The sequence below is a fragment of the Limulus polyphemus genome, unplaced genomic scaffold (genome assembly GCF_000517525.1).
Source record: "Limulus polyphemus unplaced genomic scaffold, Limulus_polyphemus-2.1.2 Scaffold266, whole genome shotgun sequence".
Lineage (NCBI taxonomy): Eukaryota > Metazoa > Arthropoda > Merostomata > Xiphosura > Limulidae > Limulus > Limulus polyphemus.
This window is the reverse complement of record NW_013665876.1, coordinates 695,886-710,995: the sequence shown is the minus strand read 5'-3', so window position 1 is coordinate 710,995 and position 15,110 is coordinate 695,886. Positions and strand designations below refer to the sequence as shown.

Below are 15,110 nucleotides of genomic sequence, written 5' to 3'. Positions count from 1 at the left end.
GTAGTGTTAGATATGTAGTGCGAAACTCCCGCCTATTTTCCAAAGTTGTAGAAGATTCTCTAGAATAAGAATCAACAATATATATATATATATACGTAAACGTTTAAATATAGCTCCGTATTGTTATGTAATCTGAATTTTCTAGAAAACCTTCCCACGCCTATAAGTACAACCAGCGCGACGCGCCAAAGAGTGTGTATATTAGTAGTTCGCTATAATCAATGTGCTATAAACTTCGAAAACTATAACTGTGATTTTTATAACGATTAGCAGTCGGAAAACCTAAGATATTTGACCAGGAATACTTATAAGTTTCGAACGTTACAAATCATTTAATTTCAGTGAATTATCATCGGACATTAGTATTTTTACGAAAATATTACCTAACTTCAACGGTGGAAAACAGTGTGTGTGGCCAAAGAGAAAGCTAGCTAGCTTCTAAGCGAATCCTATCTACATCAATTCGTAATTATCTCGCTCATCGTAAACCCTGTATTACTGTGTGATTGGACTGTTGAAACTTAAAATGGGCGCTGGGAATCTATCGTTCTCGTACACTAGATGGCTTATGGAAGGCTCACGGGGAGGAGTGATGTTCTTTGGTTGCTTGTGTGTCACTTAGCACAAAGCGAGATAATGGGTTATTTATGCTGTGTCAACCACAAGTATCGAAAACCGATTTTTAGTATTGTAAGCCTTACCTCTTAGCCACCATGGGTGGAAGTGGACTTTGAACATGACAGTCTTATAACGGAATTTTATGGAGTGAGAACTATGCTCCTGGACTATTGTCAGCTAGAATACATCCGGATAAAATGATATGGACTATAATGATGTGGTAAGGTTCCCAATAAATCGAAAATGTAAGTTACATGTCATTGCGGATAAAAGATATATTTACACTGAAACAGAAGTATTAGAATGTTTTATATTATTATACATAAATTATATCATTATATCGAAGTAGAACAATTTGTATCTATGTATATGAGTTATAAGACCCTTTAAGATAATCCATGTTAAAGGGGAAGTATGCAAAAACGAATCTAAAGAGGTTTCTGAACATATTAACAACTTTGTTTTTATGTATCTATCCTATATTCATAAGTGTTGAAAGAATGTTCACATACAATGAATCCAAATCAATGAGGAGTAATTTATTTGGATTTTTCAAATACAATTCAACATAACTGTCTATCACAGATTGAAAAAGTACAATTTCTAGAGAAAAAAAATCAAGGTTTTCACTTGAATCGTAGAATGATTTTTACAGAAACAAATAGGTATTATCATAGAGAACATAGCGTTATGTTACTAGAGTCATCACCATTCTACCATGGTACAAGACTTTGTACTAAAACATATTATCCTACGATATACACAACATATATGTCTGAATACATAATATCGAATATTCCACCTAACACTAAAAGATCAACACAAATTAGTGAAAGAGCTCAATAAAGTTTATTTATTATAAATGTACAAACAAATTAAGTTTATGTTTTCTGGGTTATTTCAAAGTTTATATTTACATTTATTGTTTCTGCTGTTGAAGAATAACACCTGCAGAAAACAGTACATTTGGTACAAAATCTCTTTCAGGCGGAGGCTTATTCTTGATCTTATTTACAGTCATTATTTGCTAGTAGAAACAGGAACAAGAACTGCTCAAACCATTAGGATATTTTGAGCCCAAATGTATAAACACATACAGTAATGTCATACACAGGGCAGTGAGAGAGGTCGTTTTAGTGAGATATCTTCGTCTTGGCACTTTATTATCTTCTGGTCATGTAATAATTCTGGTAAATTTAATATATGCATTGCAATGTCTATATTTTACGACAAACTAGAATATTTTAGTCAAACAAGGTAGTATAATTCTATTATCATTCATTTTAATTTTTGTATTCGTGTTTTAACTCACAATCTGATCCATTTAACTATTAACTAAGAGTTGGCATTTTAACAGAAGCTCACATCGTTCTTATGTGGTGGATAAAACATTTTAATTGTAATTTCCGTAGTTTTCGTAGAATAATATTTTTAAAAGATATATTACTCTTTTCACGAGGGCTATTCACCACCCTTAGTGAATTTTGGGCATGTTCATCTACAATATATGTAGCTACACATTGCTGTGTTGTGAATACTATTTGATACAATGTCAATTTTGTTATACAGAATTTGTATGTATATATACACTCAAACACACACACACACACATATATGTATATATACAAACTGTGGGTGACCACATTTACTAGCCTCCTTTGATTAGAATTCACAATGTACAAATATTAAGAAGTCTAAGTAGATATTATATTTGTATTAATCTAATTTTTATGCACACTTCAGTTTAAATATGTAGTGAATTACCAAAAAAAATTTGTTTTTGTAATGTCCCAAGCAGTAAATCTCGAAAAAATTTATTAAAGTCAGAAATTTAAGAATTCTTATCCATCACTTAATAACAATCAACGTATTGAGAAAGTGAGTAAAGATGTAAAAATCAAAACACGAAAAATTACAAATCAAAAATATCAATGAGAATTTAAACTAGTTATCCGCATTAAGAACCTTTGTTGAATCAAGATGTAGGATCAAGCAATTTCCCTCAGACTAAAATTAAATTATGAAAGTTATGCACATATTATATAATTCGTTTTGGTGGAACTTACAGAGTTGATGAAATCAGTTGATTTCAAAGCTGCAAAATACTCTAAACTGATGAGAACATTCCGAGCCGATGTCTCTAAGATTTGCTAGTTGCAGTAGAAAATGGAGCTCAAACAACTGGGTGTGAGTGATCAATGCTCTTGAAAAAAAAGCAGGGAAAGACTCAAGCATTATCTGGATAAAGATATGGTAGGAGGTAATTTGTAGATGTAAATGAAAAATTGGTGGAAGTCATTCCTAATGAATGAGAGAAGTTGTTCCACCAAAATCTCTTTTGTACAGAGTTAAATATCAGAAGTTCAAATTCCACTGGGGTCACTCATATATCGCTTCCAGCAAGGAAACACCAGGTTGGATTAACCTGGTGTGGCCCTACCCCTGTACAGTGTCAAAGATTACAGGGTCAAAACACTTGTTTGACAGGGATTATCTTCTTAATATCCCTTGCTGGTCTGCTCCTTATGAGTTTTACTGTTGTGAAAAACAAACAAAAAAACATCACAGCATATTTTATAATATTAAGCTACTTTTCGTCTAAGAAATTATTTACATCAAGAAATCATCCTACCAAGATGTAAGAAGCGTCATGAAGAATTTCACTCACCTTTGACTATGGTAACGTATAAATAAAAGCATTTGCAGATTATATGATTTTCGTAGGTTACAAAAACATTAAACAGCGTTGAAAGAAATATAGAGTTAAGAAGAGAATTAAAATGCATTGAGTGAAAACTGTCAGTCTATTTATATATATATAACCAATTGTAAAGAGATATGTTCGTCTTTTTATCAACGTACTTGTCATTCTTAACCTGTATTATAACAAGCATTTAAAATAACAGTGAAACCTTTAGTGCATTTATTGGTGAAACCATTGTATATATATATATTATTTATTATATAATTTGTAATAATTATATGTTACTTTTATCTTTTTCAATTACGTCAAATGGGTAAAATTTGTATATTTCCAGAATATTTTAGAACAGGGTAGATTAAGTTTGATTTCACATCAGCGAATCCATATTTTTCAAATGCATAACTTTATAATATAGATATCCAATACAGATGGATCCTCCACGAAGTTGACACTCAAATAAAAATGTGTATCTTACCGTAATTTCTAATAATGTCATTAGTGATTGGATATAAATTATTAATAACACGTAAATACAGAGTTTTGTTTGTTCACATTAGGGCATTATTATTATTATTATCAACTTCAGAAGAGAAGAGATATTGACTTGTCTTTTGAATATCTGTAATGTATGTTCTCAGATGTTCGAATCATTTTTAAACACCGACTTGTAATTAATCTAGTGTTATGTAGGGTAACCTGCATTGCATCTTTCTTTACTTGTTTGATTCTGTTTATTATCATCAATCTTAACTTATGTTAATTGTTAATAAGTAATAGATAAGAATATTATCATCAACGGCTCTAAAAATGACTCTAATATTGAGATTAAAGCTTTCAATTTTTTTTGGTGATTCTGAAACATTTTAAAATAAAGAGATAAGTAAGTATTAAAATGAATAAACCTGAAAAAATGTAGGGATCTCTTTCTTTAACTCTTTTATAGTCAAATATTGTAGTAGATGTGGTTTATACTTTTGATTGAACATTCAACGTTTTGAGAAAAATACCAGGAGAAACTTCATCATGGGTTATGTAAGTTAACTATTCTCTCCACTTTCTTTTCTTTTAATGTTGATTGTCCATTCAGAAATGCAAACTACATGTATAGGTTCACTACACTGACAACATTAAACAAATGTTAATATTACTTTCCTGCGTTTCTTGAGCCACGCTTAATTTATAAGAGATATATAATTGTAAAAACATATATATAAATATGAAACAGATTTTTGTAGCGTAATCAGAATGAAACAAATTAAGATTAAAGTTCAACTGATTAGTAGATTGAAAAACCGTATGATATGAAACACCAATTGAAGTAACACACGTACAAATAACGATAGTCGTTAAATTTACCATAAAAATTAAATATCCAAAATATCTCTAAAACTAAAATTAATCATATAACTACTTTCTTAAATTACCAAGATAAACATATAGATTTTACACATGACCTACACAAATTTAACTGCGTTAAGTACTGTTGAAGTTTGTCCAAGAAATACAACACTTTTTGGAGAAAAATCGATCTTAAAATAAAGTAGAATAAATCAAATATTCAGTCATATTTATATTTAAGTACACATTTCTTTCTTTCTAGAAAACTCAATATATATATATATAAATATTTAAGTATATATATAATTGTTTACTACCTTATGACTATGAATAAAAAACAAACGATTATTCATCTTATTTCTAAAAAATTCAATGTTCTTGATGTTGTAAACCAAAATATTTATGTTAACAAAACTACTAACTTAACATAAGAATATGTAACAAAAACAAAATTAATAAGTCCTGATAAAAATCCAAATTTTAGAATTCTTCGTCGAGAAAAAATTGTTCACGATTCTTATATGATTTTATCTGCACCATTTTTTCAACTGAATTCACAAATCAAGACTTATGGTTGATGAGCAGAAACTCTCGGCACAGGAATCGCTAAAAGAGACACGTTCGGAAGAACACTCTTCTTGTGAGAGAACTGACATGCAACTATCTGTCATGCCAATGGCTTTTGAACGGATAGGACTGTTAGACACAATAGAAAATGAATCACTTTTGACGTTTTGAATAAGAACTTCTTTCTCTCCCTCCTTACTGGCATAACGACAACTCGTCCTATCTTTTAAGCATTTCTTTGTTAAATCCTGTTTTTCTGGTGACTTTGGAAAAATCCCTTAAAGATACGAATAATTTATTTTATATTTCATAGATGAAAATTAATATATCTAATTAAAACATTAACGAAATGATGAAATTTTCCACAAAACCTCTTTTCATACACAGTAATAATGCTTGAAAATTAAAAAGCACCCGCACAGTATGATACTTTAAAGACAATTATTATTGTTTCTCAGCTAACTTTTAGAAGTTAGATATTTTAACATTCACCATTTATTGACAACTTAAAACGAATCTAAAATTATAATTTCCATAGTAATTTATTCATTGTATTGTCGACAAACTATGTATCGTAACGCCAATACTAGCATAGTTCTAAATGTAATAAGAAATGAACAATACAATTAACAACAAATCCTTTTTCAAAATAACATTTGCAAATTTTTACCATGACTTAGTTGGCTCAGCAGTAAGCTTTACGGTAAGATTGTGGTGATTGTATATCAGTCGTTATGACGGTTAGTATCCCGTACGATAACGTAAGTCTAATTATTAGTTAGTAACTATTTCGAAAACTAGATAGTAATTGCTAATTAGTTTTACCCTATGCACTATGTTTTGGATGCCAATCAGCTGCAATTTTTCACGGAAGTCATGAGTAGGACTATTTCTGTGTTGGTAATAGCTGGAATTTATCCTCGGTTTTATTCTGAGTCGAGTGGATAAAACACCACATACGATATCGAATTCTGGCTTCTATCAACACAAATAGTCCTTTCAAGGATTTCTCTGAAAATGGCAGCAGATTAGCAGTCAATATGTGGAATAAAATCTAGTTAGTTATAAATATCCAGTTATTAATAATATTAGCTATTGATTTTTAATTAGACTTAGATGCTCTTATAGGCTACTAATCATGACAACGGAAAGTTTAAGAGCTTATATCATTAACATTCAAGGTTCGATCTCTGCAGTGGGCATATCAGAAATATCCGATCGTGCAGCTTTGTGCTTAACAACGAGCAAAATAGTAAACTTTAATAACATATTAAAAGTGCATTTTGATATATACCGTTAATTATATATTTCTCACGTTTTTGAAGTTTCTTCTTCGAAATTGCATGGTTAATTTGTTTAATATTTATTCATAGAGTTTATTTTTCCTATGTTATAAATGGGGAACATCTATTTCATATATATATATATAAATATAAATAAAATAAGCTTGGCATACCGGAATTGCAACCATTATTTAGCTTCTCCTCGTGATAGGATTCTTTCTCTTGGAGATCTTCTTCACTTTCTTCGCTGCTACCAGGAGAAGACTGTTCAAGCTGAGTCGTTGGTTGTAACAAATAAATATATATTGTTAAGATTTGATAATCATAAGTTGTTTGGAATATAAAAGTTGGAGTTGTCTAAACAATAAAATACTAAATCTATTGAAATATTAAAAATAGTTAATTAAGGTCAAATATTTCCATAAAACATTATTTTAGAAATAAACAAATAAATAAATAAAAACTTTTAATTGTTATTGAGTCTTGTTTTTTAAACATATGTGTCCTTTTATTTTATATGAAACATCAAAAGTTTAAAATAACACATGGAATTAATCCTAAAATGTGCCAAGCACGAACATTGTAAAAGTTAACGAAATACAAGTTAAAACCATTAGGTAAATTACCTTAATAATAAGTTGTAAAATAGTTTATAAGCATAATAAAGAAATTTATTTTTGGAAAAACGTAAAACATGTTTCGACAGAGCATTGGTCTGTTTTCTTTAGAAGACAGAACAAATGTTCTGTCGAAACACGTATGTTCCCCCTATATTAAATCACTTTATTATGCTTATAGATCATTGTTTACCAATTTATTATTACATTAGCGTAACGTGCTTCCTTACTCAAGGTAAATTACTTTATATACGTTTCTAGATATCGTTTTCTAATCATGTGACCTAGATCTCATAATATTATTGGACATGCTGTAAGATAAGAGACAATCGCGCACAACGTTTTATTTCTAAATTCCTTCATTAAAATATAATTTGACTTTCTAAACCTATACGTTCATACCTGGCTAAGAATATCTACTTCCGGAGACACATGAATCCAAGAACTCCTACAACCTTCTTTATCATTTCCATCAACTTCTAGCCCAATGCCTGGCGACACACTACATGTTTCAACAAAATCTGAATTATGGAGACGAGAAATTGAGCTATTTTCGCTCTCGTCCAGTAAATTGTTAAGAATCTGAATTTTCTGTGCTACAGACAAGGCACTACTCTCAAATGAAAGTTGCTCTAATTCTACACTAACACTTTGATGATTAGGGAAAGCAGTCTGGCTTTTAGTTTCAGGACTTTCGAAGGTACTCCTGTTGGGTGCTTTATCATAGTTTTGATTTTTGTGGTTTTTGATTAGAGGTTTCTTTATTCGTTGTGATATATTTTGACTGATTTCTTTTTCAATCTTTTCTTCTTGTTTCATTGCTATATTCTTTGAGTCTTTTGATGTCTTTTTATGTTTTTCGTGAGGATTTATTTTCGCTTTAGTATATGCCACATTTCTGTTCGGTGACATTTTTTGTTTGTGACCACCTAAGCTTTTATTCTCTTTTTTCGAAACAGTAACAGTGGGTTTAATACAAACGGGAATTTTAGTTCTGTTATTTATCTGTTGCCTACATTCTACATTCTTTTGGTTTCCTGGAAGAGGAATTCGGGAATTACCAGGCGTTAAGGAGCAAGGTTTATGAAGAATGTCGGGCTTTACTTTGGCGTGTTTTGTGCTGTTCTGAGTTACAGGTTTTGACAACGCTGAGTATTCTTTATTTTGAGCTAAATCTCTACTGTCGTTTTTGCTTTCTATATGTGGCAAACAAGAGTTTATTGGCATGGAACGTTCATTTAATTTTGCTAATTCTGTTTCTTCACAATCATTAGAATTCGACTCTAAATGGCATTCTTCTTTTTTCTCACAAATTTCTGAGCGTTCTGAGTAAGAACTATTATAGACATCCTTATGAGAAGATGAATGACGACACTGAAGTGTTTTTGGAGCGGAGTCTTCCTTGATCTGTGAAAAATGTCCCTTTCTTTGAAAGGTCTGTGAAGTTCTTTTCTCAGAAAGAAGCTTTTCACTTGGAATGACAGTGGAATGCTTAGAAACTGAAACCGGTGCTACAGGTATACATCCATTTTCTGTTTTATCAGAATATGAAGTTTCCGTCGTTTGCCAATTACGTTTCGCTATAGTAGCTCGTTTCCGGTCTATTTCTCTAGAGCAGTCAGAGCTAGCATATCCACTCATGGAAGCAGTTTCTTTATCTATTTTTCTAAAAGACACTCCAGCAAAGCTCTCGTGGTGATGTTTATCTGCGGAATAAGTTAATTCTGTAATATCGTTGGTTTTACTTGGTCCTGTTTTGCTAAGATGAAGCTTTGATACATCAGAGGCACAAAGCTCTAATATAGTTTTAAAGGGCTCATCTTCCATTTCTTTCTCTTCTTTTATACTTCCAAGTACCAAATGACTTGTATTGTTTGAAGGTATAACTGCTTCGATGTTGTTATCTTCACTCTCGCTTGTAGATTTCATGACATCCTCCAAATAAAGCTGGAATGTCCATTCTCCAGTTTCTTTCTTGTCGACAGTGTACAGTCTCTGTAAATTGAAATTAATAATCCCATGTTTTAGCATTTTATATCAATATTTACGATGAGCAAACAGATGAAGTAATTTGTTGAATACTTTTGAATAACTTCACAACAATATAATGCGAGTATATTGCATACTTTGTTTACATTTATGGATTGTTTTTTAACTTTTCAACTGTTCTCTCCAACAAAAGATTAAAACGTTCTTCCCATAAAACAATTTTTCAAGTTATATACCGCGTAAAGAAATGTATTTCTGCTGAAAGGCATTGTTTTTTTCAGTTATCCAACGTACCTGACAGTCTTTCATTAATTGTTCGCCTTCCAGTTGGAGCCATTGTTGAACAAACTTGTGATGCTCTGGAATATCATACTCATCTTCGCTGGCACTGCATAAATCGTTATCCTGAAAGGTTCGATGTATAATATTGTAACATTTTTGCTATGGCTTCAATGCTTTACTATTTCATTATCAACTCTTTATCAGAAGCACTGTTGTTTGTTACTGTTATTAATACAAATGTTTAGGAAACAATTCTAAACCGCGGGTGCTCAAACAGCTTATCATTACTTCTGTTATGGGTTTCTTTTAAGATTCTGGTTAAAATGGTTATGTTTAATTACTAAATAACTTTATATTTATTATTTCCACTCACAGCCGAAACTTTGTAATTTTCTTTAACGTTTACATCAACAAAATAGCAATATTTCGTTTTATATATACTGAATGAGAATATATTATTTAGGTGTGTGTTAGTATTTTATTCGAATAAATAAAAAATAAAAAAATTAAAACTGCACAATGTTTTGATAGTTTGATCACCAAGCAAAACGAAGTGCATAATACCGATACTATAATGTATAAAAACTGTAATACGCACGTGACAGATACACAAGCGCTCAGAGCACGTAACATTGTTTACACCTCTTGTAAACATTTGCATGAAAGATATACGAAAACTGTAGTATTTTCTCTTTGGTGATGTAGACTATTCAAGTGAAACTTATGATCATGAAAATCAGCTTATTACCAAATGTGTCAATTCCGGCTACTTATTTGAAAATACAAACAGCAGATAAGTAAATTCTCGTATAGGACTAGAAGTGTCTTGAAAAATTATAATTAAGAGTATTGAGAGGAAACTTAGTATTACAGCTCATTTCACACTCCGTGTACTGTTTTACTCTTCGTGTCCCGGCATGACCAGGTGGTTAGGGCGCTTGACTCGCAACCTGAGGGTCGCGGGTTCGAATCCTCGCCCCACCAAACATGCTCGCCCTTTCAGCTGTGGGATGTTATAAGTGGTGGTAAGTCCATTATTCGTTGGTAAAATAGTAGCCCAAGCGTTGGCGGTGGGTGGTGATGACTAGTTGCCTTCCCTCTAGTCTTTCACTGCTAGCGCAGATAGCCCTCATGTAGCTTTGAGTGAAATCCGAAACAAACAAACAAACTTATTCTTCGTTCTAACCATATACTGCTGATAAGTTCGGTGCCCTGAATAAATATGGTATAGTTTGTTTTTTAATTAAGTGTCGCTAAATATCTCCTGGAATTATTAAAGTCTAACTTTATAATATTCGTGAGAAAATATTGTAAAGTCATATTTAAAAAAAGTTGTTTATAGTGTAATAAATACGTATCTAAGTTGTGAAAAGTGACGGTTAATAGAATGTTTCAAATGCGATATATTATAACCAGACTAACCCTTGAGCACTTCAGGCTAGTTGGATTCAAATCCTCAAATTCTTCACTGTTTGTGACTTCGGAAGTAGAGGAGTGAACAGAACTTAAAGAGTCACTGCAACTTGGAGACCCCTCTAGTCTTCTCCATGTTTGAATATGCTGTGTAGTAAAGAAAACTTCGTAAATAATAACGTTTGTCATTGAATGTTACTTTGCCACTTAATAAATACTTATTATTACCTAGAATATCATTTAGTTACTCTAGAGCACTTATTTATATTAGATAAAACATATTTCACTTGTTCTGATTAACAACGGTAAGAGAAGAAGGCTTTTCGACAACTTAGAGATTTGCTTAGATGCTCTTTTTCCGTATGTTTCACACATTTTTACACTGTTTTGCACAGTTATAATGAAAGTAATAAATAGAGATTTGTAAAAAATACATGATAAGAACATCTACAATGGTTTTCATTTGTACGAAGCATTAACAGTACATATAATACTTGGTTTCCAATATACAGCAGATATACAAAAGGAAATCCACAATCAGAATAGGTGATAATGTTTTAACGTTAATCTATTTACCTATTAAGTAGTAATTACGTTCTCAGACTTGGTTGACGTTTGAAGAAAAAAAAACCGTATGAGATATGTAATACTCTTATTTTGATGAAAACTGTCACATGCATGAATAATATTGCAAGATAATTTATGACGACCAAATACTTACAAAAATGATGATGTTAACCCTCGTTCTTTTTTGTCAGCTAATATACGCAAATCCCAGTGATGCAAATTACAAACATGCATGAAAGGATTCAAAAGCGTGAAGCCCCTAACTGAAAGACAATAAACTTAATAAAGGATCCATATTAAACACAAATAACACAAGGTGTTATCTGAAGGAATCAAATATATGTGCCCCATCCCTACCCCCCACATTGGCTCAATGGTCGATCTCAAGGCTTATAACAACAAAGCAAACAAAAATACTATTTGTGTTTAGTAAACCTTGAATTAAAAATTATTTGACATGAATAACACCCCATTTTACTTTAGAAAAGCTAGCTCTAAACATAAGGGGAATTGTAGAATTAATTTAACGATCCAAACCTGTACTAATAATGGCACGGTGTTTCCTTTCTCTGCTTTATCCTTATTGCCAGTGGTTAGACTTTCTGGGAACTGAAGTTCACTCAGTGAAACACGTCGTTCCAAAGGAAGGAAGTTGAGCCTTGAATTCGCTATATCATTACTGCACACAGAGGATTGTTTTACTTTACTGACGTACAAAACGGAGTCTGAAAGAGTCCGACTGATAGCCATGTAACGAGCTGCAACTGACGAATAGAGACTGTCGTGGGGAGGATAATCTATTCTATGAGGATACTTAGAACCCGAAATCTTTGAGATTACTCTTTCAAGCTTTGATAATTCTGTGGGCTTAGGATCTGCAATCTCACCAACGCTCTTAACACTAGAGCTTATAATTTCTTTATTATTGTGTGAGTAATTGGATGCCTGAAGATGAACGTTGCTGTTATGTGTAGATAGGTTAATCTTGGACAGTTTCTTATTTTCGCTAAGAAGATCAACAATTTCAACTGACTGTGGGGTGTACAACCTAGTTACACCATAGCAATCTGCAACAACATTTAATGCACTGTCTTTATTATTTGCTTCAGTATTATTTCCATCAGGTTTATATCTCTCCTTTATCTTTTCCGAGTTGATATTTATTTCTGAATTTCTCTCACTTTTTTGCGAAGAACTATTATAAGTTTTTTTAAGTTTATCTTTTCCTTGAATAGAAGAATTAGTTCGTTCAAATGTAGTCTTCAACTGAGCCGTCAAAGAATTGGTCTTAACCGTTTCCATTAAATGGGTTTGTAAAGACTGATTGAGACCGAGTCCACTGTCTGAGGAAGACACCATTTCTCCGTCTTTTTCTATCGATGCTTTGTGGTAACTAGCTAAAATGTTTGCGTTCAATTTTTTTACAAAATGTTTTAATGTATTACTCGAAAATGATTTTGCATCTTGTGAGTTAGGCTTTTCGTTTTCAATGATCTCTACTTGGATATCACTGGACATTGTGGAATATCCTTCGTCTTTACTAATGTGATCAGGTTCAATCCTTGAAGAGGAGTTTTCATTGGAATGAAGTAAACCAGAGAATTCGGTATCTAAAGAAATAAAATGTTTACAGAGTAACTGACAAAATAACTTCATAATAGTTGCAGAAAAAAGCTATTGAATTCTAATATAATGTAGAATAAAAAATATATTTAAAAATATGTTTTACTACCATTTTGATAAAAAATATATTTATATAATTGAAATTCTGTACCTGATATTGCCTGGGAAACGTTATGCAAGCCAGTATCATTGATGGAATGACTTTTTCGAACCACAGTGTTTGTACATTGGTTGGTATTGGTACTTTGTTCCACAGATTTCGATACATCAACAGATTCTAAGGCAGAAGATTCTCGAGAAATTTCCCGCGGAAAATAGTTACGTTTTTTGCATATTGAATGTTTCGTGAGCTTGGACGGATCGTTTCTTTGATTTTCAGTACAAAACATTTGGAAGTCATAGTCCAGAGTTGAGCAAGGTGGTGGTACCACACTTTGAAATTTTAGATTATTTTCGACTTCTGGAGCAACATTATCAACATGCAAGTAAGATAAAGATGAATCGTCACACGTGTATACAGAAGATGTGGAATATGGAAGAGCTTTAGAATTAAATCTCCGCTGAGAACTGTTAATCACAATGTCATCTATTTGTTTAATTGGCTGAGTGAGCTTAGCTGACACACTTTGGACTGTGCGATGGCTAGGCACTGATAGTTTCTTAGAAGAGATCAAAGGGGATAAATTGTCAACACTAAGAAGTTCTTTCTCAAAAGTTGGCTTGAACAATGCATTACAATGTTCTTTGGAATGTTGGATGGCTTTCCGTTGCTGTTGTGGAACTTTCCAGAGGTTACCTGAGTCACTGTATCCTGAAAAATTCATGAACTCTGTTTTGTTTGTATGTTTTGCCAACTGCACATCGGATTGACTTTTAGAAATCTTTCTTTTGAAATTTTTCCAACGGACAGTATTAATGATTTCTTCTTCTTCTTCTGTATCACCTGCGTTATCCGAACTGCTGGTAACTTCATTTTGTTCGATGTGCTTGGAACTCATGGGTCCATCATTGGAAGACGTGCTGTTGAGAAAACAGGTGGTCCACAGCTCATTTTGAGACATGTCCGGAGGTGGTTGTAGTAGCTCGTCATCAAATCCTTGGCTAGTTGAAGTCGGTATGCACAAAGGAGAAAAACCAATCTGTAGAAAAATAAAAGATTGAACAAATAAGAGTAAGAAATTATTCTAAATCACTTAGAGTCATTTTCTCCGTTTTGTTGCAGAGGCTGCTTTTTGTGAGTTACTGAAGTAATGTAGTTTTGTCTTTATTAACCAGCATCTCAATGAAGTAATTCAGTAGTGTTGCGACGTAAATGAAAGCAGTAGATGTTTTGCCCCCATCCGAACCAGGTGGCTCAGCAGTAAGTCTGAGGCTTATAAACTTATCTAGTTTCCATACCACGGTTAGCAGAGTGAAAAATAGCACATTTAAGGTTTGCGCTTAAGAACAAGCAAAAGTGTCTTTTTCTTACGCTGATTGATGAAAATCGCACAGTGGAGAGCTGAAATGATAGTCAAAAATGGTTATTCAGAAAGAAATTTAATATAGAAGGAAATAGCTTATTTTAAAATGTATTAGTTAGATTACTCACCAATAGTAATATTTAAGATTTTCCCTGTTAGTATTTAAAAATGATTCAACTTAATTTAGTTATAAGTTATAATTAAATAAATGTGTTTTTTACCTCTATTGGTTGCTGTTTTTGTTTAAGCAGACTACATAAAACGGTATTCTGCTGTTCCAGATAATGTACTCGTTCTTCCAATCTTCCACATTCTTCTCTTAGGTTCTGTTAACGAAGAAATCAGAGCTACATATTTTCTTTACCAGTAAAATGACCATTAGAAGAACACAACATTTTTATAGATTATGATGTTAGGCAGTAATATATTTGAAATAACTTCACTAGTAGTTTATAGTTTTCATCTGAAATTAGACAATGAATTCTAAGTAGCTGAGTCTTCCAATTAAGCAGGTCGTTCTTTCTTATAGTCGGCCCGGCATGGCCAGGTGGTTAAGGCTCTCGACTCGCAATCTGAGGGTCGCAGGTTCGAATCCCTGTCACACCAAACATGATAGCTCTTTCAGCCGTGGGGGCGTTATAATGTG

The 15,110-nt window shown here is 32.3% G+C and overlaps 1 protein-coding gene across 4 annotated transcripts in view; it reads right to left on the bottom strand.

Moving 5' to 3' along the window:
* Positions 1–15,110, bottom strand: part of LOC106456860 — a 190,621-nt gene that overhangs the window by 53,900 nt on the left and 121,611 nt on the right. For 3 of the 4 annotated variants that reach the window (XM_022382654.1, XM_022382655.1, XM_022382657.1), the window contains 8 exons: positions 14,686–14,790; positions 13,153–14,140; positions 11,916–12,988; positions 10,821–10,958; positions 9,411–9,521; positions 7,530–9,122; positions 6,684–6,783; positions 5,018–5,504 (listed from right to left, as the gene is read on the bottom strand). In XM_022382654.1, the coding sequence (XP_022238362.1) occupies positions 5,215–5,504; positions 6,684–6,783; positions 7,530–9,122; positions 9,411–9,521; positions 10,821–10,958; positions 11,916–12,988; positions 13,153–14,140; positions 14,686–14,790 (4,398 nt within the window). In that variant the 3' untranslated portion in view covers positions 5,018–5,214. Of the gene's footprint in view, positions 1–5,017; positions 5,505–6,683; positions 6,784–7,529; positions 9,123–9,410; positions 9,522–10,820; positions 10,959–11,915; positions 12,989–13,152; positions 14,141–14,685; positions 14,791–15,110 lie in introns of those variants that run through there. The other variant, XM_022382656.1, reaches the window with a different exon arrangement.